General features: G+C 44.4%; 1 protein-coding gene across 5 annotated transcripts; it reads left to right on the top strand.

Moving 5' to 3' along the window:
• On the top strand, positions 1 to 27,968 carry PFKFB2 (6-phosphofructo-2-kinase/fructose-2,6-biphosphatase 2). 5 transcript variants are annotated; one of them, XM_023186877.1, is made up of 16 exons: positions 219 to 337; positions 1,672 to 1,773; positions 8,909 to 9,034; positions 9,573 to 9,669; positions 10,094 to 10,160; positions 10,295 to 10,369; positions 10,721 to 10,777; positions 11,966 to 12,090; positions 14,428 to 14,635; positions 15,079 to 15,225; positions 16,372 to 16,476; positions 17,227 to 17,356; positions 18,134 to 18,196; positions 18,455 to 18,519; positions 25,260 to 25,343; positions 25,906 to 27,630. In XM_023186877.1, the coding sequence occupies exons 2-16, from the start codon at positions 1,689 to 1,691 to the stop codon at positions 25,969 to 25,971; spliced, it is 1,500 nt and encodes a 499-aa protein (XP_023042645.1). In that variant the 5' UTR covers positions 219 to 337; positions 1,672 to 1,688; the 3' UTR covers positions 25,972 to 27,630. The 5 variants fall into 5 exon arrangements, with proteins under 5 accessions (XP_023042644.1, XP_023042645.1, XP_023042647.1 ...); XM_023186876.2 differs by lacking the exons at positions 219 to 337; positions 25,260 to 25,343; positions 25,906 to 27,630 and adding exons at positions 1 to 178; positions 19,136 to 24,756; XM_023186879.2 differs by lacking the exon at positions 25,260 to 25,343 and having other exon boundaries at positions 25,906 to 27,968.
• The last annotated feature ends 25 nt before the right edge of the window (positions 27,969 to 27,993 follow it).

Here is a 27,993-nt window from a genome sequence, read left to right on the forward strand (position 1 = left end):
AGCCCTATTAGTTACCAAGCAACAATGCCACCAGGCTCCGCGGCGCTGGGAAACTCGGGTGCTTGTGATCTCTTTGGTTCCCACTTACACCAGCCTTCCCGAGCCCGCGTAGGCGATTGCGACCCGGCCCCGCCCCCTGGGCCCTGCAGGCTCCCGATTGGTGGATGATTCTCTCCAGGTGAGGACCTATGCGCGAGGGGGCGGGGCCAGACGAGCTCACATGATTTGCCGGCTACTGTAGCGACGGCCCCGGCCACAAGCTGTCGGCTCGGTTCGGTAGTGTTACAGGGGAGGCGCCGGGGCCAAGGCAGGGAGGGATCTTAAGAGAGATCGTAGGGTGAGCCACAGCTGCGCAGCGCCGGGTGGGGTCTAGCGGGGCGGGGTGCCGGGGCTGCGTGCCCCCGGATGAAGTGCGGGGCGAGGTACTGGTCGCCCGGCATGGCAGGGAGCGCGGACGTTCTGGGACCCGGAGCCACAGCCGGTGTTTGGGTTGGAGGATTTGTGTGGTCAGTGAAGGAATCGTGTAAGGCTCTTGAAGGCGCAGGACCTTCCGTCTTCACCAGCCCCCTGTTGTCTGAGTTGGGGGCATGAGCTCAGGACTTTCCCACTCCAGTTCGAATCAGGGCTTACTTACCCCTCTTCCCGAGGTGACCTTGGGGAAGTCATTTACCACCTCAGCTCTCCGGTGTTCTTTAGACTGAGTCCCGGGGGTAGCTAGGGAGAGGGTGCGGAGCAGGGCTTGAGAATGCACCGGAGGAGAAATGAGTGACGTGCTAGCTAGGGCTGTCTTGAGGTCCAGTTACTGTTTTTCCTTCAGGGAATATGTTCGAGATTTTCCCACGTCCCTCACTTTTTTCTTTTCTTTCTTTTTCATTTTTCTTTTTTTTTTTTTTTTGACGGAATCTCGCTCTGTCGCTAGGCTGGAGTGCAGTGGCGCGACCTTGGCTAACTGCAACTTCCGCCTCCCGGGTTCAAGCGATTCTTCTGCCTCAGCCTCCTGAGTAGCTGGGACTACAGGCGCGCACCACCACGCCCGGCTAATTTTTGTATTTTTAGTAGAAACGGGGTTTTACCATGTTGGCCAGGATGGTCTCTATCTCTTGACCTCGTGATCCGCCCGCCTCAGCCTCCCAAAGTATTGGGATTACAGGAGTGAGCCACCGTGCCCAGCCTCACTGTTTTCGAAACAGCCCTACCATTAGATTGGAGTTACTTTCTTGGTGATGAACTTGGTCTATTCATAACCCACCCCACCCCAACTGCTGCCACTACTCTGCCCAGATTCTTAAAACTAGAATCTGAGGTCATGAAACCTTGAGCAGGCCACTTAATCCGATGAATCTCAAATTTTCGATCTGTAAAAGGAGGAGAAATAATGGTAGCAAAATCTGTCTATTTACAAGATTATTGGAAGGACTGAAGAAGATAACGTTTGTAAATGTAGACTCATAAGTCAGCAGATAAATGTAAGGTTCTAGCGCAACTCTTTTTATAGGTGAGGAAACAGAGGGCTAGAGAAGTAGCTGCTAACTGGGAGAAACAGGACTGAACTTGACTCTTGGCCCCGGGTGCTTTTACTTATACCACATGGATCCAATGCACTGAGTTTTTCTTTAAGTTATGTTTTCCTTCTTCCCCTTCCCTTTTTTACATTCTACTTCTCTCTTTCAGACATCTGAAGAGCTACCATGTCTGGGGCATCTGTCTCAGAACAGAACAATAACAGCTATGAAACCAAAACCTCAAATCTTCGAATGTCAGAGAAGAAATGTTGTGAGTTCTGGCAGAGAGGAGGGACTGCTCTCTCTCAGCATTTTATTTTGGGAATATAGTTATAATCCTAGACTCTGCTGCTTGCTGGGAGCGATAAATAATTCTTTGACATGGAAATTTAATACAAAGTCTCCAGGGTGGAATGTCCTGTCTAAAACAAGTAGACTTAGTGAAATGTCTGTTCTTGGGGCTAGACTGCTGGTGTAGTCCAGCAGTTTCTTAATGCTTTCTTTAACTGAATCTCTGTCTCCTGGGACGTTTGCACACTGGCTTGCTGATGGAAGTTAGAACAAACATTATTGTACACACAATGAGTAAGACACAGTTGCAGGTGCAGGAATTACTTGGAGCTGGTAATGTTACCAGCTTTATCTGTTGGGCTAAATTTTGGGAGAGTGCTGCTCGTTGTAGAAATTACAGATGGGAGCCAGTGCTGTTTGGCTTCATTCCTTCAGGCCTCAGGGGAATGAGCCCTGACACTTGGCTTCTCACAGTGTCTTGGGCATCTTACTTTCTCATAGATTTAGGCTTTGTACTTTGTAAACTATTTTCCCTGTAGGTTCATTTTTTTGAGGACAGCTTTCACCTGAGCATTTCCATGCCTGTCTTTTACATAGAGACAGCAGGAGGGTTTGTGAGGAGATGAAGCATCATTTCCTGTCCCCATGCATCTGTATTTCTAAGCGTCATTATAGGCTGCATAGCTTCCCAAAAGGTCTGGGACTCTGTTCCTCATATATTTTGGGGAACTTCAAGGAATGCTAACTCTTGCCTCTGCTTCTGGATGGCACCTTTCCTGTGGAATCCTGTCAGTCAGTTCTTCTCACTTCAGTGGAGATATATATATATATATATATATAACCAGTTAGTCAAGTCAGTTATATATACATCAGCAGGTGGAAACAGTCGACCAGCATGAGACCAGGAATCATCTCATGTTCAAAGCTTTTCCCAGAGCCTCGACCTTGATGTCATGCCCTTGTCAGTTTTATGATTGACAATGATAATCTCTCTTCACCTAGCACCCATGGAGCCTGCTGGACAGAAGCAGCTGGCTGGATGTGATACTGGGGTTGGCAGAGTTAGGGTCTACAATTAGGGTCTCTTTTCTCTGCCAGGTCAAGAAGCCACGTGCTAAGGGCAGAATACCCAATGAGAGATAACTAGTATAGCATGATGTTTGAGTGTAGCCTCTGGAGTCAGACTGCCTGAGTTTGAATCCCGGGTTTATGACTTCTTAGCTCTTGAACAAGTTGCTTATCCTCTCCATGCCTCAGTTTACTCCTTTTAAAAGCGGGGATACTAACAGTATCTTCCCTAAGAGTGATGTGAGGATTAAATGACTAAATGTAGGAAGGCACTCAGAAGAGTGTTGAGCGTATAGCCAATGTGTGCTATTTTTCACAGGTGACTCAATCTGCCTGTTGTATTTATTCCTGAAATGTTTATATTGAATCATACTCAAATGCTGTATTGGAAGCTCACTATTTAAAAGAGACTTGTGAAGACTTAGTTTTTCAGTAAACAATGTTTTCTTCTTTTGTTTGACAATATTGTCATTTGGGGATCTGGGATGCACCCCTTACAGGGAGGTACCCTCGTGTTACTAGGGTGCTTGATCCAAAAGAGAGCTGGGGCTGGGGGTCAGAATCGATAATTGTGTCAGTCCTTCTAATTTGCTTTTTTCTCCATGGTAGGAATCTCTTCTACCTGCTTTCCTAACTCTTTGTAGTTCATCTGCCTTGAGGGCTTTCAATTAGTCAAGGAAGCAGTAATCCCTGGTTTCTTTCCTGTCTTCTAGACTCTAATTCCTGCTCTGGGCTCTGATCTCTTTTTGCAAGCTCTAGTTTCTCTAAACGCCTTTTTCTTCTCTAAGAAGAAGAAGGTGTCCTAAAGCCACTGTGATTTATTTACCCCATTCTCTCCTCGCGTCACAGTTGGGCTGTGAGACTGTTGCAGACATAGTCAAGGAAGAAAATAAAGTTATGAGTATATGTGTTAACTTACTTCCTTTTCCTCTGATATGGAGCTGTACTTTGGAGCTGGTTCCCCTGGCTGATTAGTGTTCACATCAGTAGCTGCTTTATTAATAGCTTAACCGTTGTCCCCTTGCTGCTCATTACACCTATGTTGGCTAATTTTGACTCCGGGACGTGACTGGGCTTGAGGATTTCAGGGCTGAAGAATGATTTTAGGGAGTCAAAACCTCTGAAGGAGCATTACTGGGACTTCAACTGCTCTAGGGATGGGATGAAGAGGGGCTGCTGGCTGAGGTGCCTTTAAGGTGCTCAGAGGACTGGTTTCAGGGCTTATGAAAGCAGAAATGGAAGGCCCAGCGTGGTGACTCACACCTGTAATCCCAGCACTTTGGGAGGCCGAGGCGGGTGGATCATGAGGTCAGGAGATCGAGACCATCCTGGCTAACACGGTGAAACCCCATCTCTACTAAAAAATATATATATATAAAAAAATTAGCCGGGCATGGTGGCAGGGCTCCTGTAGTCCCAGCTACTCAGGAGGCTGAGGCCGGAGAATGGCGTGAACCTGGGAGGAGGAACTTGCAGTGAACCGAGATCACTGCATTCCAGCCTGGGCAACAGAGCGAGACTCCATCTCAGAAAAAAAAATAAGAAATAAATTTTAAAAAGCGGAAATGGAGAAATCTACATGCTTTTTTTTTCTTTAAATTTTTTTTTTGAGTAGTTCTGGAACAGATAAGTTCTTCCATGTACCTTTTCCTAAATACAAAGCAACGTATGTTCATAAATTCAAATAACAGAAAGGATTTAGAAAGTGAAAAGTAAAAAACTCCTGTCTCTTCCAAGTTTGTTTCTTTTAGACATCTTATTCTGTATATCCTATTAATAAAGGTAGGTTCATATTGTTCATTTTTTTTTTAAACAAGTTACTGTCTTGTGGACATCCTTTTAACATTGATAAATCCAGATTTACCTCATTCTGCATTGTGTGGATATGCCAGCTTTCCACGGATAGGCATTTAAATTGTTTCCAGTTTTTCATCATCACAAAGAGTGCTGCAGTGACCATTCTTACACGTACACCTTTGCACATTTGTGCCAGCAACTTTTCCTACAGAAATGATAGAAAAGATAGGCACATTGGAAGTGTTCATCAGTATTACTAATTTGCTTTCCTGAAAAGTTCTATATTGTAAGCTGTTTTCAGTATTTCAAGATATTTGATGGAAATTGGGCAGCATCAACTATAGCCATAGTGGTTAACTGAAACATCAGCTTTCTTAGTGTTTGACCGTAGTTATATGAACTTGGTTATTTCATGCCTGTCAACCAGCAGGAGATAATCAGCAGTTCTGACTTCTGATGAATAAAGATAAAATATCACTAATGAAACATGCTTTATGGGCAGCATATTTCTAAATATTAGGCCTCTTTAGAGCCAATAAAAGAAGATGACCTGGGTCCTGAAAAGGCTGGGAACCATTGCTCTCCTAGACCATCCTTCAGGATTAGAATGGAGAGCAAGTTGTGTTTACCATGAAGGTACCTTTGTCAAGTGCTGACATGAGGCACAGGAGCTGGCAGCTGGGACTGAATGGGCAGTCATGAGATCAGGAGACTGGTCAGAGCCCTGACCTTGACTGTCTATTGTGGGACCATGGGCAAAGCTCTTAATTTCTCCAGGCTTGAGTTTTTCCATTTACACGAGGGAAGTTATCAAGTCCTCATTTTTTTTTTTTGTCCATCTTTTTTTTTTTAATTAATTAATTTATTTATTTTGAGACTGGGTTATAGACTGGCTAATTTTTGTATTTTTAGTAGAGATAGGGTTTCATCATGTTGCCAAGACTGGTCTCAGACTCCTGGGTTCAGGCGAACCAACCACCTTGACCTCCCAAAGTGTGGATTACAGGCGTGAGCCACCGCGCCCGCCCACCCTCAAGTCTTCATTTTATCTAAGCAAGTTTATGTGTGGGGAACAGAAAGAGAGATCAGACTGTTATGTGTCTCTTTTCTCAGTCTCTCCTCCCATCTGTGGAGAAATGCCCACCTGATGAGGAACGCCCATACGTGTGGAGGCAGGCCACCCCTTCATTATGAAAGGAAAATGAGTTTAAGTTTGAGAAAAGGAGTTAAACCTGGCTTCAAGAAGGTGGAAGGGAATTTCAGGATGAAACAGTTTTCCCTTGTATATCAAGAGATGGGTTACATTGTCTCTGAAATTAATCAGGTGGTAGTGGCAGGTGGTTTTGTGTTTTTAACAGGCAGGACAGAATGTTCCTACTTTTGCCAGTGTGGTAATTTGAGATAGGAAGTGTGGTTTAGTTTTGTACTCCAGAAAATGAGAAGCCCTGGTTGTAGCAGGTGTGCATAAGTGTGTTCTGGACAGAGGCGAGAGGTGCGTTGCTGGAGGGCTCTTGGGAGGTCCCAGGTGATACAGTTTTTTTTTTGTTCTTAGCCTTCTTTGTCCACATGGGTAAACAGAGAGCAGCTGGTTCTCTGGTTGCCTTCAGAGCAGCTCCCAAGTATCAGTTCATTTTAAGCTTTAGGGAGGGTAATAGGACCTTTGGGGGAAGTGCCTAATGGGCTGGAAGGTACGGACAAAGCAGGCCTAGAAGTGCAGGTAATGAGCCAAATCATGGGAGATTGAGAGCAGGTGTTGAGCTGAGCTGGTGAAAGTGAAGACTCAGGGGATTGTACTACTTAAACCTGAGACAGCTGATCCCATGCAGAGGCTATCTGCCTGTTGGGGCCAGTGATTAGGGATTAATGCCAGCTGAGGCTTCAGGGCACAGTGTGCCTGCCTTTGAGCTCCCTATTTGAACAGAGATGAAAATCACTTACGTTGCTGCTTTACCTACCTTGGAGGGGCTCCTGCTGAGACTCAGGAATTTTCCATGTGTACAGTAGGTAAAGGACTAAAAGCCAAGCCCTCTGACCCCAGGTCTGGGCCTCCACTTCTCCCTCCTCACCACTAGGGTCACTCTGAGTACTTCTTGCCAAACACCCTTAGGAAACTCTTTTCCTTCCGAGGTTGGTTCTCTACCGGGGCCCCTCCTCCCACTTCTCCACTGAGATCTTTCTACATTTATTTCTCAAAAAATGAAAGTTGTGTTTCCCATCCAAGTACCTCCATTTTACAGAACTGTTTCTTAATCTTACAAGGTCCCTTAGTACCAGGCAGAAGGGCAGCCGCAACTTGCAGGGCACCTTCTGGGAAGCAGTGGTGGGAAGTGGGAGGTGAAGGTGTTTCTTCCTTTTCCCCCTATCCTGTGCAGGACCTTCCGTCATTGGAGCCGGCAGAGCCTGAGCTGTCCCAGATGACCTCAGTGTGGTTTTTGGCCCCGGGACAGTGGCCGGCAGCAGTGCAGGTCCTTCTCCCACCTCTCCTCTGCAGGAAGATGGGCCGGGAGGAGCCAGGCCCTGTGAGCAAAGTGATGAGGAACCTCTTTTTATGGAGAAAAGCTGCAAGGAAGCACAAGATCTGTGTTCTAGTGCCAGCTATACCCTTGATTCATTATGTGTCCCTAGACAAGTCACCTGTCCCCTGAACATCTAGTTTGCCCTGCCTGTCCAGTGAGACTTATCTCTGCAAATGAGCATTCCTGAAGTAAGTTAATTTACTAAGGAAGGGTAGACTGAGGACTGTTAATGCTTCTCAATTGTCTTGCTTTTACATGGGCCATGGTGGCAGATTGGCCCTGATGCCCTATGTGGGCTGGCTCTACCCTGAAGCTTCCTGAGGTCTATTCAGAATGTGTATCAAGTAGGCTTTGCCAACTCAATCTCACTATGGTTTAGAAATTCTGGCTTAAAGAGGAGCTCATGGCCTGAGTGAAAAGGCCAAAACAGCTTGAGGCAAGGCTTTTTGCAGTGGGCAAGCTAATTCTTACCCATGGTTCTGAAGGGATGAGTGGGATCCTGGAGACAGAAACTCTGTTGGACCTATTATAGGAGCCAGCTCAGTTCTGCACTGGTAGAATCTGTAAGCATTAGACTTTCCTTCACAGCTATATCATTTTTATATTTCTAGGCATTCTTACGTTAAGGATGGTGTCATTATTACTTTTCTTTCTTTCTTTTGTTGAGACGAAGTCTTGCTGTGTTGCCCAGGCTGGAGGGCAGTGACGTGATCATGGCTCACTGCAACCTTGAACTCCTGAGCTCAAGCAATCCTCCTGAGTAGCTGGAACTATAGGTGTACACTCCCACATCTGGCTAAGTGATATATATATTTATATATACACAAAAATATATATTTATATATAAATATATGAATATATTTATTTATATACAAATATTAATATATAAATATAATATATAATGTATTGATATATTTTAATATAAATATATAAAATATATTTTTATATTATATAATATATAATTATATATATTTATTTATATATTTCTATTTTAAGAGACAAGGGTGTCTCTATGTTGCCCAGGCTTATCTTGAACTCTTGGCCTCAAGTGATCCTCCCACCTCAGCCTCCCAAATAGATGGCATTACAGGCGTGAGCTGTCATGTCTGGCTCCAGCATGGTTATTTTCTTTCTTATCCTTGCCACTTTTTTTCCTCTTTCCACCTTGGGTACTTCAGTGAAGACCTCAGACGTGGGAAAGACGTGTCTTGGTTTGGGCATTTTCTGGAAGCCTGCATAACCTTTTAACTCTATTTCAGGAGGCCTGCCTGATATTGCCTTATTTGTCTTCCCAGACTTACTGTTTGCTCCACAGGTTTGTGAAGATAAAATGAGATTATGACTATGAAGTTCGTAGCTCAGTGTATAAACCTTACTAGGCCCCAGCGGGGCGCAGTGGCTCACGCCTGTAATCCCGGCACTTTGGGAGGCTAAGGTGGGTGGATCATGAGGTCAAGAAATTGATACTATCCTGGCCAACATGATGAAACCCCGTCTCTACTGAAAATACAAAAATTAGCTGGGCATGGTGGCGGGTGCCTGTAGTCCAAGGTATTCGGGAGGCTGAGGGGGGAAAATCGCTTGACCTGGGAGGCAGAGGTTGCAGTGACCTGAGATCACACTGCTGTACTCCAGCCTGGCGACAGAGCAAGACTCCGTCTCAAAAAAACAAACACCAGAAAACCTTACTAGGACCTTAGTCATTTCGTTTTATTTTGTTTCATTTCCTTCTAGCATGGGCCTCCTACATGACCAACTCCCCGACTCTCATCGTTATGATTGGTTTGCCAGCCCGGGGTAAAACCTACGTGTCTAAGAAACTAACACGCTACCTCAACTGGATTGGAGTGCCCACCAAAGGTAAGTGTGGCTCATTCCCTAGGAAAGGAAATTATTAGTTCCTGAGCCTCACAGGTCTCTGGGAGACTTATTCTTCCTGGCATCAATGCTATAGGGTGCTTCTGGCAGAAATAGCAGTTGCTTTCTGGTTTACTGGAGTTATTCTCTATTCCCAGACTTGTCTCCTCCTGGCATGGGTGGATTGGCCTAGTTTTGAGGGAATGCCTTTGATAGGACTGTTAAGATTTAGATGAGCATAGGGCTGTGCATTTTCAGAGGCCTTACGTGGACATCATATATAACCCTAGCAGTGTCTCTGTGAGATAGATAGAATGGCTGAGGAAATTGAAACCTCAGATAGCTTAAGACTTGTCCAAGGTCTAGAAAGTCAGGACTTGAACCCAACTCTTTTGACTCTTAATCTGATATTGTTCCCAACCTACCATGCTGCTGCTTTTTTCATCCCCTTGGCCACTCTGACATTAGATCAAGAAACAGGTCCTGTTTGGTGGGGCCATCATTTCGTTTTGCTGCTGAAGGATTTGGGTGTCTTCTGCAGTGTTTAATCTTGGGGTGTATCGGCGTGAAGCAGTCAAGTCCTATAAGTCCTACGACTTCTTTCGGCATGACAATGAGGAGGCCATGAAGATCCGCAAGTGAGTCTTGTTTAAGGCCTGATCTCCAGGTCAGCTCTTTCTTGGCTGTCGTGAGACTTGGTGTGACAGGGTTTGGTTTCATCTCGGTAAATATCTTATGGGGAAGTTAAATGGAAGTTACCTGATGGGCAAGTGACCTTGGGCTTGGGTGGTCAGAAGAACAGGGCTCAGAGTGATACCTGTGTGCTTGTAGGAGAAGCCTAAAGAGGGCTAAGATCTGTGCACGGGGGCAGGGGCAGGAAGAGGTTGTAGGATGGTGTGAAAACCCTCAGTGAGAAAGTTGAAAGATCTAGTTAGAGAAAGGTTTTGAACAGTGGGAAACTAAGTGGGCAGGGATGTGACTCCTGTAGCCACCGGAATGCTTGTGTCTCTGACTGTGTTTGAGCTTAGCTCTCCTTGCTGGTTTCATTTGCTCTCCTGGCAGACAGTGTGCTCTGGTGGCGCTGGAAGATGTTAAGGCATATCTCACTGAGGAGAATGGTCAGATTGCGGTAAGCTTTATCTACTTCTTCTTTCTGGTCCCCACCCTTGCAGCAGCCTGGCTACCCAGCCCCACCTTGAGTCTGCCCTGGTGGGGTTCCATTTCTCTGTTCCTGCTCATTTACCTTGCGTGCTTTCTTCACAGGTGTTTGATGCCACCAATACAACCCGGGAGAGGAGGGACATGATTTTGAACTTTGCTGAACAGAATTCCTTCAAGGTAGGATCTGACTCCATGCTGGAGGAAAAGGGATACGTAGAGGTGGGGAGTCAGGCTATGGGCATGGATCTCTGACTCTAGTGGGTGAAGACAGGATGAGATATCTGAATCTCTTCCCTCAGAGCATTCCCCCAATCCTGGAGTGTTTTCATTCAGGTCCTTTCTCAGACCTTTAGCCTGTATGTTTGAGGCCCAGGGGATGTGGTAAGAGCTATGAGGAGGACTTGAAGGCCATTTTCATGAAGAAAATCCTGAGAGATGTAGTGGCTGGGTGGGGTAGATGAGCATGTGCTCTTAATTAACAGCCTGGCATTTTTGACATGTTCATCACTGCCTTCTCTCCATGACCAGGTATTCTTTGTGGAGTCTGTCTGTGATGATCCTGATGTCATTGCTGCCAATATTCTGGTTGGTGATAACCCCTACATATCATCTCCTCTTCACCTTTTGTGCTGTGTGTGTGTGTGTGTGTGTTTTGTTGGGGAGGGGTGTTTTGGGTAATGAAAGAGAGAAATAGACATGTTTAACATCACAAAGAGATCTTTTCTATCTGCCAGAGCACCATCTGGTACTTCTACACTCTTCTCTTGGGAGAGGAAACTGAGGCTTTAAGGAATCAAGTAAGAATTAGCTGTTGAATTGAAACCAGGGTTTAGGTTGTAGGAGTCTTAGCCCTGTGTTCTGGGTGATATCTGGATGCTGAGACCTAGATGTTGGAAGAGATCAGCTGGGCACGGTGGCTCGTGCCTGTAGTCTCAGCACTTTGGGAGGCCGAGGCAGGTGGATTGCTTGAGCCTAGGAGGATCACCTTAGCCTGGGAGGTTGAGGCCACAGTGAGCCGTGATTTTACAACTGCAGTCCAGTCTTGGGTGACAGAGTGAGAACCTGTCCTGAGAGGTTGAGGCTGCAGTGAGCCATGATTGTGCCACTGCAGTCTACTCTTGGTAACAGAGTGAGAACATGTCTCAAAAAAAAAAAAAAAAAGGAATAGATCGGACTCTTCATTTCAGGACTTACCTACAGGAAGGTTATCTCCCCAGCAATTGTCCAATATTCTAGTCAGTGTTCAGTACATCAAGCTCCTTATGCCCTGTGGGGTCACAGTGTATGACTGTCCCCATTGGATGGGTTGTGCTCTGCTGGGCTGAGTAGATATCTGTACATGGTCTATATGCAGGTGCTCTCCCAGCCGTAGGAACTTGGGATCATCTGAGGAAGAGGCATCTGGTCCCAAGTCAGGCACTGGGGTCAAGCACTCTATTCTGAGTGGTAATGGAGAAACATTGGAGCCTGTTCTGTTTTCTCAGGAAAGTACATAAAGGGAGTGGGGCCCGGGAGCAGCTTTGGCTGCGTGACTGCCTCTGTCCTTCAGCCAAGTGCAGGCACATGACTCCCCAGTTGTCTTAACTTTTTTGGTTGCCAGGGTCACAGGACGGGGCGGGGCGGGGCGGGAGGTACTCAATGAGTGGAGTGCCAATGTTCCAGAGAAAGGCGACTTTTATGGACTTCTTTTTCTTTTTTTTAGTAGTGGCTATTTGTAGGAGGGCTGTTAAGGGCAGACCTCTGATGAGGCCTTTACTGTTTCTATGATTTCAGGAGGTTAAGGTGTCGAGCCCTGACTACCCTGAAAGGAACAGAGAGAATGTGATGGAGGACTTCCTGAAAAGAATTGAGTGCTACAAAGTTACCTACCGACCCCTTGACCCAGACAACTATGACAAGTAAGGTTTAAGGCCATGGTTTGAAGGGCCCAGGGCAAAGGTCTCATCTGGGAAAATAACCTTTCTCCCTCAGTTCTCTAGTTTCCTTCTGATAACCTACATCTATAGATCTAGATGTGTTAACATCATCCCAGAGAAATAAGGTATGGATTTGTGGCTTGCATCTTGTACATGAAAAACTGAAGCGTTTTGTTTTGTTTTGAGACAGGGTCTCACTCCGTTACCCAGGCTGGAGTGCAGTGGCAAAATCAGGGCCCACTGCAGCTGCTACCCCCGGGCTCAGGTGATCCTCCCACCTCAGCCTCCCGAGTAGCTGGGACCCCAGGCCCATGCCACCATGCCCGGCTATTTTTTTTTTTTTTAGTTTTAGTAAAGATAGAGTTTCCCCATGTTGGCCAGGCTAGTCTTGAACTCCTGACCTCAAGTGATCCGCCTGCCTCGGCCTCCCAAAGTGCCGGGATTACAGGTATGTGTCACTGCACCTGGCCGGAAGTGTTTTTTATCATCAATTTTTTTCTCTCTAGTCTCTAGAGCGTGATATCCTCAATCTCAGTATTATTGGCACTTTGAACTGGGTAATTCTTTGTTGTAGGAGCTGTCCTGTGCATTGTAGGATGTTTAGGGTGTTTAGCGACTTCCCTGGCCTTTGCCAGTAACACCTCCAAGCTGTGACAACCAAAATGTCTCACAATCATCCGTGGTTGAGAACCACTGCTCCATATCTGAACAGGGGTATTGTAGGATACCCTTCGGAGATGTGTCATCAGTTTTTAAAAAGTTTACTGTATATATATTATATAATATTTTACATATATTAATGCTTGTGTGTATATCATGCATATTATAGCATAACATATTATATATATTACATATTGCATATTTTTTATCTCTGTGTGTGTGTGTATGTGTGTGTGTGTGTGTATGTGTGTGTGTGTGTGTATATATATACATATATATATATATATATAAAACACGCAAAGCCCTCAGGAACATGCCTGACTCAGAGAAATGTCTGATCAATGCCAGCTGTCATTACTATGAAAGCATTTGTTGACAGAATGGCATAGACTATAGATTAACTTGTCATGTATGACATATATAAGCCATAACAAAACCAAGTCCATGTTAAAGAAAGATGGTGTACACATGGAAATCTGCAAGAATGTGGCCTCATGAAAGAGCATGCATTCAGGGCAGTTAACAGCTCTATTCAGACAATACAGACCCGCAGCCAAGCAAATGGCACATTTAATGTGCTTGGCACACTGAATACAGTGGTCTGTTTAATGTTTTGAGCCTTTCAGTTCCTTCAAGTGGATTTCCCAGAATCCCTTTAATATGGAGGCTGAAAACCACCTCCTAGATATGGCATAAAATTATTCTTCATTTAGAACAAAGTCCCACCTAGAAAAACATACAGAAGATCTACATATATATGTGTATGTTTGTATATGTTATCTCTGGTAGTAGGGTGATGCGTGATTTGCATGCTTCCATCATTTTTTCTGATTTTTTTGATTTAAAATAAGCACTTACGACTTTTTTTTTTTTTTTTTTTTTTTTTGAGATGGCGTCTCTCACTCTTGTTGCCCAGGCTGGAGTGCAGTAGCGTGATCTCAGCTGAGATTACAGGCACCCACCACCATGCCTGACTAATTTTTGTATTTTTAGTAGAGACGGGGTTTCACTATGTTGGCCAGGCTGGTCTCAAACTCCTGATCTCTTGATCCACCTGCCTTGGCCTCCCAAAGTGCTGGGATTACAGGTATAAGCCACCGTGCCCAGCCACACTTATGACTTTTATAAAGAGAACAATTTCATGTTGGTCTCAAAGCAAGCAATGTCTGAAACTGTCTTTGAGAGAAGCATGATTAGGTAGATGCAGGGAGTGCATAAACATTGCTGTCTGTGCTTCTGCTGCCTCTTCCCTTCCCCTCATTGCTCGTCATGCCATATTCTGTCCAGGTCTTGACTGCCTCAAATGGGGCCTATTCTTCTCACCAAATTTCGGGCTTAGCAGCAAAATCTTCAGGTCACCTAGTCTAGCCCCTGATGGGAAGCCTGAATTCTGTTTATCATATTTATCTACATCACGTGTCACAGTACAGGCACTGAGGAAATGGTGTGAACTGACTAGAAGTTCAGGAAATTGTACTTCATCTTGGTTTTAAGGAGTAATTAATCTCCTACCATTTGGTTCCATAAACGTGGGTGTGACAGAGGAGGGGAGGAAGAGCAGCTGTGAGCCTGCAAGTCCCTATAGAAATCCTTTTCCCTCTGATTCTTATTCTCAGATTTTCATACCTAGGGAATTTTTTTTTTCCTTTTCTGTCCCAGGGATCTTTCTTTCATCAAGGTGATAAATGTGGGCCAGCGATTTTTAGTCAACAGAGTCCAGGACTACATCCAGAGCAAGATAGTCTACTACCTCATGAATATCCATGTCCAGCCTCGCACCATTTACCTTTGCCGCCATGGAGAAAGCGAGTTCAATCTCTTGGGGAAGATTGGGGGTGACTCTGGCCTCTCCGTGAGGGGAAAGCAGGTGAGTAATTAGTCAGCACACTGGATTTTCTAGGCTTAGAGTTAGAAGGGCATGGCTGAGGTCATCTCTTTTATCTCCTTACTTAAATCTCATTTGAACTGAGGCTGTGATTCCATAGTCAGGCAAGTGCTCAGGTGTGTTCTTGCTCACTGCGTCTAGCTCTGTATTGAAGTGTAGATAACTTGGAGCCATTTCTGCTGTGATCGTTCAGCCATCAGATATTCAGTGGGCACAACTTGTGTACTTAGCAATGTACAGGGTGCTCCAGTTAAAGTTCATTTCCTTTTGGGTTTATGTTAACTATGTAGCCCCTTATGGATTTTGACCATGGCTCTGCATGTTGTCCATTACAGGCCACGTTAGCAGGCTTTGTGTATGTGTGTGTTGAGTGTGTGTGTGTGTGTGTTTTCTTTTTACCCTTAATTTTCATTTTTAAACCCCAGTTTGCCCAAGCTCTAAGGAAGTTTTTGGAGGAACAGGAGATAACAGACCTCAAAGTGTGGACAAGCCAGTTGAAGAGGACCATACAGACTGCTGAGTCTCTCGGGGTGCCCTATGAGCAGTGGAAGATTCTGAATGAGATTGATGCTGTGAGTAGGAAGCTCTGAAGGCCCAGAAAAGCCAACAAGAATCTCATATTCAGGCAGGAACTCTCAGAAGTCACTATTTGGACATTTTTATCTAGGAAACTAGAACCACCAAGTAAAAACTCTGAGGAAGCTGACTCATGGCCGGTTCGGGGGCTCAGGGAGGACAATTGCACCGCCAGTCGGGAGTTTCTTGCCTGCTTCAGTACCTGTGCCAATCGTGGGACCCAAACCAATTTTTGAGCCAGCCTTTCTGGCACCTGGGGAAAGTGGGGCTAACAAGGACTCATTTTGTTCCTTTGTATATTTGCCTCCTGGGAAAAAGAAATAGCTAACAACCTACTTCTTTACTTTCTGCTTAGATAATTTGGTCAGCTATTCAGAAAAGTTTTTCCCAAAATTTCTCTTGGCTTTCTCTCTTCTTGAGCACGAAAGTGGACATTTCTTTTTCTTTTTACTTTATTTATTTATTTATTTTGTGAGATGGAGTCGTGCTTTGTGGCTCAGGCTGGAGTGCAGTGGTGCAATCTTGGCTCACTGTAACCTCTGCCTCCTAGGTTCAAGCAATTCTCTGCCTCAGCCTCCCTAGTAGCTGGGATTATAGACACCCACCACCACGCCTGGCTAATTTTTGTATTTTTAGTACAGATGGAGTTTCACCATCTTGGTCAGGCTGGTCTTGAGCTCCTGACCTTGTGATCCACCCGCCTTGGCCTCCCAAAGGGTTGGGATTATAGGTGTGAGCCACTGCACCTGGCCGACATTTCTCTTTCTTTCCTTCCTTCTACCCTTTTATTTTTCCTGCAAAGTCTCCAGTCCCTTCACTTTCCCTCCTTCTCTGCTTCTTGTTCCTTTTAGCCTCTTGACTTTCTTGACCTGTAAGTTCCCCCCCAGTAGTAGGAGAACATGGTAGCTTGAGCTGGAGAAGTTGCCTCCTCCCTGCAGTGTTCCTCACCCGGTGAGTCACAGACACTCTATGACACTCTGCGACACTCTGGTCACAGGCGGCCGCAATACATGAAAGGATCCAGCACAGTGCCTGGCACGCACTAAGAAACTAGCATTCTTCGATGTCATCTTCCTTATTTGGGATGGGGCTGGTGTGGGACAGTCTATCTCCTCAAGCCAGCTTCAAGTGGCTTTTTGCAGGGCGTGTGTGAAGAAATGACCTATGCCGAGATTGAGAAGCGGTACCCAGAAGAGTTTGCACTTCGAGATCAAGAGAAGTATCTGTATCGATATCCTGGTGGGGAGGTAAGACACCCTCATCATGTAAAGTGACTGCCTAGCCCCTTGCTGAAGGTTTAGCTTTAATTTGGGGGAAGGATTGAATGTGATTTGGAGGTTCTAGGCATCATTTATCTTCCTTCCCTTGGGTCATTTTGGTTTCATTTAGCTTAGACAATCGAATGCCTCATTAATTGTTAAGATTCCCAGAGATAAGGGTGACAAGGCGTCCTCTGTGTTCAATATGTTTTAGAATCAACACAATCATTTCTATTTCTTTTTTTCCTTGTACTCTCAATCCCACCCCCACATAAGTGGAGTCTCCAAGTAAATATATGGGATAGGAATTATTTCTCTCTCGTCTTGAGTGTTTTAGGCTATTTCCTTGTCTAAGTGGCTTCCATAATCTAGGGATGTGTGAGGCAAAAGTAAATAAAACTGAGTGGCAGAGGTACAGGAAACCCCTAGGAATCTTTTGTTGTCTCAGGGCCTGGATTAATCTGTGGGAAGAAAAAACACATACACACAGGTTGAACTCACACTTCCTTTTCTTAACCTGTAGTTGTCTTGGTCTAAATATTGCTCTTGAAAGATCTGAGTTTTCTCAAGAGACACCAGGGCTGGGGGCAGTTCGCAGGTGATGTGAACTCACTGAGCTTCCAGGAGGAAAGCCAGCTGAGGAAGAAGAAGTGGCCCATAGTCTCCAAGGTCCAGCCACTGACTTGGCTGCCAGCTTGCACCTGGGCTTCTGCCAGCCTGCCCCATTTCCCTCCACAGTCATACCAGGACCTGGTGCAGCGGCTGGAGCCTGTCATCATGGAGCTGGAACGTCAGGGCAATGTCCTCGTCATCTCCCACCAGGCTGTCATGCGCTGCCTCCTGGCCTACTTCTTGGATAAGGGCGCAGGTGCCTTTGAGGGAGGGGCTGGGAGACACATTCAGGGGGAGAGGGCTGGACTTGCAGTGGCACCAGGATTCCTGGGAAACAGACCTCCCTGTCTCCACCCAAATTAGAGTACTTGCTCCAGACAGCAATGTGGGACTCCCAGCAGCCACTGAGTCAATGACTTGCTGAGTTCGCTCTGCTGCTACAAGAGCTTCCAATGGAGAGTGGCTGCTGCTGGTGCTCCTTGATCCTGCCTGGCTCAAGGGCCAGTGTCACGCTGACACTCCTGGCAGCATCAGGACAGTGGTTGAATATTCCCAGCCTGCCACGCTGCTTACTAGGAGGGTGGTATCTTAGGAGCAGCAGCTGTTTCTGGGTAAGGGAAGTAAGGAGGTGCCGCTGCCTTCTTCCATACTTCCCTTCCCGATCTTCCAGAGCTCCTGGGAAGCCTGCATTGTGGAGGCTGAGCTCAGCATCCTGAGCTGCTGGGAAGCTGTTGTGGCCAGGTATTACGGGCCTTTGCTGTACGCAGGTGAACCCCTTCCATTGGGCTCTCTGGCTACAGTACTTCTTCCTGTTTTGCCTGCATGGAAGGATCTAAGATGGCCTTATTTCCTTCCTTAGCCACTCAGAAGGTTGGGTGGCTTTGTGGTCTGGGGTTTAAGGGAGGAGTTGTACAACTCTAAGAGGTGGTCAGAGTAAGGGAAACTCATGAGCTCTGTAGATTGTCTCTTCCACTAACTTGACCTTACTCCATAATACTAAGAGACTTCCCTCACCTGGTCTTTCTGTTTTCAGATGAGCTACCATACTTGAGATGCCCTCTCCATACCATCTTCAAACTTACTCCTGTGGCCTACGGTAACTATGCGCATAGGGGCTGGTGGGAGCTGGGAATTGAGGAAGGTCAGAATTTTCTCTAAGGTTTGTCTAGAGTTCAGCTTCATTATCCCTATACACCAGGGAAGCTCCATCAGTGCCTTCTGTTTTGAAAGTATGCATGACTGTGTGTATTGCAAAATGCATACATTCCTTTGTGGTATACTTTCCCATAATGAAACTAAGGAATTTTCCATTGAACCTTTTTCCTTAAGTCCTGGCTTTCCTCTGTTTTCTCAGGGTGCAAAGTGGAAACAATTAAACTTAACGTGGAGGCTGTGAACACGCATCGTGATAAGCCAACTGTAAGTATTTTCCCACGATGAACATGCCAGTTTCCCTGCCACCTTGAGTCTTTGAAGCTTTGGCATCAAGAGTCTGGTGTTTCTTTTATGTACAAAAGGGAAACAGATTCAGAACTTACTTCTAACGTAGTTTGCTACGTCTGAAAGTGATGTTGGAATTATTATTTTTTAAAATTAGTACCCCTTTCATGAGTCTTAACCTTGAATGCTGGCTCCTGGAAATTCAATTAAATATGGAAAGTGTTTGGCTGAAGTGAAATGCAAATTACCACCCTGCTCCAACCCCAAGTGTCCCTTTGGAAAGCAGAGTCCAGAGGAGCCTATAAGATGGGGGTTAAGAGGTGTAGGTTCGTTCCTAAGTCGGTCCCTGGTAATCTGTGTGGTCTTCAGTAAGCCCCTTCCTTTCTTTGGGTCTTTTTCCTGCTTTGGAATGTTATGCTCAAGAAGCTTCTCCCTTTTAGCTCCCTGATGCTAGGAGGCCCGTGCCTATGAGGGACCCTGTGTGCAGAGGAGCAGGAGTGAGGGAAGCTGTTGTGGTTACAAGTGCATTATTAACTGTATGAGTGAGCTTTTGGCTTGGCTTTCATTTGTGTGGTATCCCTCCATTTCCAATCAGAACAACTTCCCCAAGAACCAAACCCCTGTAAGGATGCGAAGGAACAGCTTTACGCCTCTGTCCAGTTCGAATACAATAAGGCGTCCAAGAAATTACAGTGTTGGGAGCCGGCCCCTCAAGCCCCTCAGCCCTCTCCGTGCCCAGGACTTGCAAGAAGGGGCCGACTAGCCGAAGACCCAAGTCAGCATTCCGGTGGTGTAACCGTGTGTTTCCCTCCAGCCCTGGCCTCCTACCTTTGCCACTAATCACCAAGGAGTCATTTAACTTCCTCCCTCCACCCCCACCCTGACACTTCACCATGAATCTTAACACAGAACACGAGGTTACATGTTTATAGGACAACTTTAGCTGTTCTCCAGTTTGAAGCATCTTTCCACCCAGGGACAAGTTAGCAAATTGAGTCTTTTAGGACAGATTCTCAGATGGGATGGTCTGGAGGAGGGAGGAAAAAGATACCCTCCCTTGGGGCTGAGCATGCCCCACACTCTTGGTTATTCTCTCTGTTCTCTGGTGTCTTACTTCACTAATGTCCTCGTGTTGGTGAAGTGTTGGGGGATGGGGGGTGGGTGAGCAGTGGGGGGACAAAAAGTCTATTTGTCCTTCACTTTCGTCTCTTCATTTTGTGTTTTCCTCACAGTCCTTACTTGACTGCTTTCTTTCCCCACTTTCATGTCCCCTCTGGATTGTCCGGTGTAATCCATGACATTGTGGTGTCTGTCTAGGAAGGAAGGGGTGATTGGCAAGAGACAAGTCTGACCCAGTTGATGCTTTCTGCAGTGGGTCTAAATGGATCGGGACTGGAGGAGTCTTTCCTTTCCTTTCTCCCTTTCTCTCCAGCTAGGTCCTGCAAGGGCCAGCCTAGGCTACAGAACATCCACAGAATATTCTGGAGCTTGCAAGTGGACATAGGGTGAGAGTTGTTGCCTCCTTTCATGAGAAACAGTTCTAAGCCTTTGATGCCCTGGGGGAATCTGGCTCTCAGCATGTGGGAAATGTCTTGGTTTTTATTTTTAACTTAGTCAGGCCTGGGTCTTTGAGGTCCGCAGAGTGGGGTTTAGGAGAGTAGGGTGGGCTCTAGCTCTTACAGGACTCTTGGTGAGCAGTCATATCTTTTCTCCCATGGCTCCCAGGTTCTTTGCCAATCACAGCAACTTTTCCTGCCAATCCAGTATCCTCTGGGGCTGTTTAGAAGGGCGGTTAGATTCAGGAGTCACCACTGATGTTTGAATTGCTCAAGGCAAGAGGCAGAGAAGAGTTCACTAAAACTGCTTATTTTTGAATACTTTCAGCACACTCTCCTTTAGAAGAAATAAACATCAAAACAAAATAGTTTTTACATGAGTATTTTTTCCCCCAAATGTGGAAAAGCTTGATGATGAATTTAATCTCTCTCATTGAGTATTCTTCTGTTCATAAGGAGAAACTATCTCATCTTGATGTCCAGAGAAGTCCTTGGAACCCTGTGGGATGTAGCTCTTAACTGTTTGTATTTCTCTATTCATTTCTGTCATTTCATTTTCTTTGTAGGCTTAAACATAAAATCTTCAGGGAAGAAATTCTTAGCCCCTTGATGACCTTGATGGCTTATCCTCTTTCCCAATTTTGCCTGCAAAATGTACAACTATATGTATGTTTTTCTGAGAGGCAAGTTTAGGGTTCTTACGGGATTTTAAAAAGAGATAGGTGACTCCCCACCTTAAAGTTATCAGCTTGTGTTTTAGAGGTAACCAGTGGGAAGAAGTTAGCTGTTTTCCAAGGGTGTTTTCATTTGGTAATGGAAGACTTTTTGCTGTGGTTCTCATCCAGGAGTTTTCCTTAGAATCTCCTTTAGAATTGTTGAATCATAAACATGTCTGTGTCTACCTTTTGCTTAATACTGACTCAGAATCTCTGGGGTCTGGGTCTGAACTTGCATGTATTTAAAGTAGCTTCCCGGATGATTCTGATTCATAGCCTGGGTTAAGAACTCCACCTTAGAAAGTTAGGTGGAAAAATACTGGGATAGTAGTTCCTCAGACAAAAGCGTCAGCCTAGGAATTCTGAATTCCTCATCATCCTGAAAGGACAGTTCTTTGGGTTTGATGTTTGAGCAGATCATAATGTTAAATGATATAACCCCCTGGAAGGCAGGCTGCTGTGTTTGAGGGTTATTCTAGGTTCTAGTCTCATCTTTAACCCTTTACATTGCTGAGTGATGTGGAACAGATCACTGAATTAAATAATTGCCTCTGGATTTTAAGCACCCTGGAGAGAGGTACAGACCCTGCAGGATGATAAAGGTTGTCTTCACTGGCAACTGACTCCTGACCCCGAGTCCTTTACTCATGTGTCCCAAGTAGGACACCACAGCCAGCTTCTAAAGGCTGCTTACGTAGATTCTTCTCAAAATTGTGTCCAATATGTTAAGTAACCTGCTATTCTTGTTTAGTGGTTATATAACATGTACTTAGTGTCTTTGTGGGGCTTTGGGCCAGTGCGGGCAGGGATAGGGGAAAGATACATAGAAGTAGAAGCAAAGGTCCTTGCCCAGAGGAAGGTTATTTTAAGAGACAGGATATGTAATTTATAACAAATGGACATTTGCAATACAGCAACACTCTGAGTCTAGAAGTGTTCACCATCACATCGCTTCTCCTGACTTTTCTGTTGTCCTGTGGCTATGAGACTACAAGGATTAGGGGATGGGGATGCCCCCACCACCACCAACGTGAGAATGAGATATGGTTGGGGAGGCATGTTAGGCACTTTTACAAGATTGCATTGTCTATATTTGCTTGGATGCTGGCATCTGTAGCCCAAATGGGCATTCAGCCTTTCTTCTGCTGTGAGGTGAGAGTAATTCAGAACTAATGAATGAGAGGAGGGAGCACTTTGATCCACAGACTTTGGATTAACACTGTACCTACTTCTAGCAAGAGGGGACTTCTCTAACAAGCTAGCATTGTGTTAACCTGTCATTAACCCCAGCGTTACAGACAGGTCATGGGATGTTCACTGTGGCTCTCAGCCTGCCGCTATTTCCCCACTCTCCCCCGTGCTAGTTTGCTTTCTCCAGAAGAGGAGCTGAGGTGGTCTTATCCTCAGACAGGACATGAGAAATTGGAATTTGAAAAGCAAGGGCTTCAGCATCCTTTAGTTTCTAAAGCAAGATCCAGAAAAGGATTTAAAAGACTTTAAAGAATCCAGAAAAGGATTTCAAAGACTTTAGTTTCAGAAAAGTCCAGCAGGAAGAAGCCAGGAGAATGTAGAATGGAAAAGAGCTCTTACTCCAAATTTTAGAGAAGTTTCATCTCTACTTCTCATCTTTTCTCTCCTGGTTTTCTTACTTGAATGCATATTGGTAGTCTGTATACATTACTATGATTATGTCTGTCACAAGTCCTACAAAATAAAAATGGACTTAAAGTACTCTCTGCTGAGGCTGTAAGTTTTGTTTTGTGAGAAATAGGTAAAGACATTAGCATTTAATCTACTGGAAGAAGCCAGTTGCTGTGGCTTATACCTGTAATCCCAGATACTTGGGAGGCCGAGGCCGGAGGATCACTTGAGACCAGCCTGGGCAAAATAGTGAGACTTCACCTCTAAAAAAAATTTTTTTTTTTTAATTTACTTGTCTAAAGTGGGGAAAGGGAAATTATTCTGTTTTCTTATTCTTGCTTCAAGTCTATGACAGATTTGAAAGAGAATTCTAAAGCAGATTTAGAGAGCCTGCTTCTCTTCTTATCTCCTAATCCCTAAATTGGAATTTAGCTCTTATCTGTATTGTTGTTGTGTTTTGGTAAAGGGATGATTTTACATTGAGTTGTAAAGTAGAATAAGCCAAGCTTCTAAAAACTTGCATGGTACTAGGGATCTGCCCTATATCTTTGCCTTTGGTGTTTCGTTGTTGTTGTTGTTATTGTTTGTTTGTTTCTGAAGAAGTTGGAGTTAAGGACACAATATATTTGTACCCCTAGACTGAATGGGTGAGTATTCCATATGAGGATCTGGGTAATCCTCTTTGCAACCCACATTTGGTCTTCAGAGACACTGGCATTTTGAAGAAACATATGATATAGCTGTTTGGAAATAAATTCATCTATGTTACCTTTTTTTTTTTTTTTTTGTGAGCAGGAGATCTTAATTGACAGAAACTCATTGGTGGTTGGAGTGGCCAATGGGCAAGGGAAAAAGTATCCGGTAATCAGAAGAATTGTATCTGGGTTATGTAATCTTATGCGCATTCCATTGTCTTTGCCAAGCTCGTAAGCCACGTTGTGTTCATTGTCAAGAAATTTGATGGATTTACCCAGCTTTTCTAGTATGTATTCTGACTTATTGAAAATATATAACACTTGAGTCAGGTTGCAACACTGGTGGGGTAGAATTGACTTTCCCTGAAGGTGACACAGATATCAGAAGTGTGTCCAGGGATTTAATTTAGACCCATACTGCCCAGGAGACTGTCTCTAGTTGGATCTCTGTGCTAACTGACTTCAGTGTCTGTATGCTGACTGACAGACTCTGGTAGTGTCTATATGTTGACCAACTGATAGACTAGTAGGATCTGTGTACTGACTGACTCTAGTAGGATCTGTTTGTCACTGACAGACTAGTAGTGTCTATGTGTTGACTGACTGACAGACTCTAGTGGTGTCCATGCGCTGACTGATAGACTAGTAAAATCTGGGTGTTGCCTGACTAACGTTATAGGGTCTGTAAGCTCACAGTCTGCCTGCTTTCTGATTGTACCCACTGAAGTGTATGTACATTATAGTAATTCTCTATTAAATGTGTCTAACAAAGAAAGGAATTAAGCACTCCACATGTTTTCTTTATAGGGGAGTTCTGTACACTATGATTTTAAATAGACATTTCTTATACAGTAGTGGCCAAATTCTCATTATTTTGTAAAAGATAAAGGTTATACATCACTTTTATGGTATTTTGTGAACTCAGCTAAGGGAATGCCTGTTTAGAGCCTGGAGTTGTTACCTTTACTTGAAGTCATCTCATCCAGTCCCCTGCTTTAGGGCAGAACTTCAGTTCCGCTGTTCGTTTCTGAAGCTTCTGTGTCCCCAGCTTACCCTGTTCTGGAATGTTGTATTCCATTGGATAGGGCTGCTATTTTTAGTCAGCCATGCATTTGGCTTTAAAGCTTAATCTAGTAAGTAAAAATGAGCAGAAAATTTGGCATTTAAAAATTGATTTTAAGGGTTGGCAAAAGTATTATTTCCAGTAAGCCTTTCACTGGATACCTGTGACCAATGTTTACCTATGCAATGTTTTTGTATCTGAATTGCTTATGTACATTTTATATTATGTTGACGTAACAAGAAGATCAACTTACGCTGGTATAGTGATGCTTTTGCTATGTGGGGCTGAGCATCTCTGGGTTGAATGGGAATGGGTCAGATTGGGAAGCCTAGGAATAGAGTTCTACTGCAGATTTCCTAGGCACTGCTCTATTGAAAGTAGGAACATAAGTCTTTAGCAACATTCTGATTTAATTGGGTGACACTGATAACAAAGTATGCCACTCAGATCCATTTAAAGTGTGCATAACTGTATTTGAAATGTGTTTTTGTGTGTGTGTGTGTGTGTAGAATGGGTAAATAAAATTGTTGAGTAACTTGAACCTATCAGAAGGCTTCTGGGTTTTTTGTTTAGTATTTTCAGTTGTGTTTCCCATCCCTTCCCCACCCCTAAAACTTTGCCTCATGCTGCACAAGGATTCAGACTCAGACAAGCCACGAGAAGTTCTCACTGTAGTTGAAGATCATGGTGTATCCATGGCTCTCTTCTGCCACCTTCTGGGGAAGACAGGAAGAACATTATGGAAAGCACATGAACTTCCATGGTTATGTGTACCTGTTGGCACTTATGCAAGAATTAAGAAACAATTACATTTGACTGCACTATGCAGTGATTCCCATTAGCAGTATGTAACTTATGTTATCTATTATAAAGAAAACTTTTGGAGATTTTTTAGCATTTAGTGGACTGTTCCTCCTAAAATGTGATTTGCCCATTTCTAAAGAGATTATGGTCATGGGTATAAAACAGCACTTAATTTCTTTTGAGACAGGAAATACAGATGGGATTGTTTTACCCTTCTCATGCCTTATTTCTTGTTACCTTAAAGACCAGAAGCTCATTAGAAATGCAGAATCCCAGGCCGCATCCCAGACCTCCTGAGTCAGAATCCTCATTTTACCAGGACCACCAGGTGATTCATATACACATTTAACATTTGAGAAGCACCGTTCTAGGGGAAAAATTTCCCACAAGGTAAAATGTTAGATGCCAGTTAATGGGAAGAAGTTGATCTGCTCTAATGACTGATTTCAGAATGGACTCGTATAACTACAACAGTAGGGACCCTCCTCAGAAGCCAAGTAGCCCCTGATTACAGTGTCACTTTATTGGCATGGTGTTTTGGCTGACATAGCCTACACGATCTCCTTCTACCAGAGGGATCCTGACTGCTTCTGCTTCATATCTTGGATATGTAGCTTATGGTCCAGGTCTGAAAGGAGTGCCTGGTCCAATATGGTCACGAGGTCAGCTCCTCAGGGAAAGAAGCCCATGACTACGCCATTCGAGTTTGCCTGACTCCCCAGAGTCAAGGTGTGTGTGTAGGCACGCCAGTGTATTCATGCATGTGTATGGATGTGGGAATGAGGAGGTTGAGGGAGGAGGGGAGGTAGGGGAAAGATTCTGCTCTACTTTTATGTTCGCTGCTTGGCGGTGGTGTAATAGCTTTGTGTCTCTTCCTCTCTGGCTCGTAGGCAGCAGAGACCACGCTGGCTGTGCGCAGACGCCCCTCCGCAGCATCTCCCATGTTGCCTTGCTAATGATGTGGATGTTCAGGCCACACCTCTCCAAAGGACTGGGATCTACTGAAAAGCTTGGGATATCAGCTCCACAGAGGCTAGAACAGGAAGTTAAGTGGGAACTGGACTTTGGGGGCCACCAAAACGAGGCCTGGAGAAACGCCACCACATTTCCTCCCCTCCTGCCTAATGGGAATATCAGTTACACTGAAAAATTTAACTTTCCTCTGCCTCAAAACATTTAGCAACTTGAACCAATGACTCTTTGTCATCTCTTTGCTGGGTTTGGTCCAAGTTGGCCAATCTCATTCTGTATAGGCATTTAACATCCTAGCTGTGACTGTCTGCATCCTTTGCTGGCTCTTTTTTGCCCAAAGTGCAAATGCACTTCTTCAGATGTACTTTTCAAGTGAGAAGGTAAGAACTGGTCTCTGCATCTGTTCTAGGCGAGCAGGCTAGAGTCTAATATACATATGCTAGCAGGTACCCTTTGCCACATTGGAAGCAAGAGACAAATCAGGTGAATGGAGGGTCTTCTGAGAAATTCAGTCCCTAAAACATCTCTTCTGCAGTGATAGAAGAACAGTGTCAGTAGCAACCTTTTCATTTAGAGAACTTTTTCTTGTTCCAGGTCCTTCAGGACAGGAGCTGACTGCAAGACTCCCCGAAATGGGTACCCATCTTCTAAGTTTCCTTTTGTAGCTACTATATTTTCACCTTGATGCAATGTGCCTCTCATGCATCAAGAGGGGCTGATGTGGTTCTCCCGGGTGGTTGGGAACATGGGCTAGAGAGAAAAGTAGAGTGCCATGTATATCACATGAGTAAGTCAAGAAAGCTCCTTGAGAATCAGCCCGATCAGGGAGTGTTTTGGCTTCAGAACAGGTGGAAGGAGACATGCCCTTCTGTGGGCTCTGTCGCCATGATACAGTCCTTGAGAGAGCTGTGGCTGTGACTTGGAGGGCAGTAGTCTCCTGATACCTGCCTCTTGGCCACTTGTCACTATTGTGGTCACTGTTCTCTCATGTAAAAATGAGGGTGACGGGGTCATGGACCAGCGCCTCAGTGCATTAGTCGTCTGCTTTCCCTTACAGACAAATCAGATAACTCTTCCCTAGTGATTGTCAAATGTATGAATGTATCTCTGTAAATGTGATTTTGACATGTCACTGTTCCTGAAGAGCATATGGAATCCCCACAGGATATTATATCTTGCAAGGAAAGTCTATTTTTTTAAAGAATAGTATATTTTTAGCTTTCCTCTCCTTTCTTTCTTTCTTTCTTTTTTTTCTTTTCCCTCAAATGCTCACTTGCTGGGCAAAAGGGTGAGTAGCAAGAAAAGTAACGAAATGTAGCTTTTCTCAAATGGTTCTTTTCTACTGTGGATGATACAGGACTCTGTTACCTAAGATGTGATGAGCTGGGCTGCAGGCGGTTCAGTATCCAGCAACTAGGAGCTTCTTTTCTACGCACAAAGCTGCCTTCAGGAAGGCTTCTTACCCTGTAGCAGATGATTTTCATCTGGCTGCCTACCGCATGCTGTACTGTAATGATTTTGTTGTGATATGGATTTCTCTCTGCATCAAAAACTGTCTTTGGATGATCAATGTTTATATTTAGTTATTTATTCTATCCATGTAAGGCATTTTTGAGTTTTCATGTCACTGTTTGCATGTATTTAATCAGAATGTAATATAGTTTATGTTGTCGGTTTTTTTTTTTTTTTTTGTAGAAATTTAGGTAGGTAGACCTTTTAAGTCTAATGTCATATTAACTTAAGTTAATTTTCCAGAATGTAGATATCTGTCTTCTGTAAAAGGAAAATAACAATGTTAAGGGACAGTGGATTTTTTTGAATACTTTGTTTCTCATTGATTTTTATTATAAGTGTAAACCAAGAGATGCATTTCTCTGGAGAAATGTTTATCGCCTGGATTAATAAAATCATGCTAAAAATGCAACTAATATGTATTGCTTTTGTAATTAGAAAATACAATAAAATTATTTTTAATTAAAAATGCAATTAATTTTTAAGATAACACA

This window comes from Piliocolobus tephrosceles, chromosome 1 (genome assembly GCF_002776525.5).
Source record: "Piliocolobus tephrosceles isolate RC106 chromosome 1, ASM277652v3, whole genome shotgun sequence".
Classification (NCBI taxonomy): domain Eukaryota; kingdom Metazoa; phylum Chordata; class Mammalia; order Primates; family Cercopithecidae; genus Piliocolobus; species Piliocolobus tephrosceles.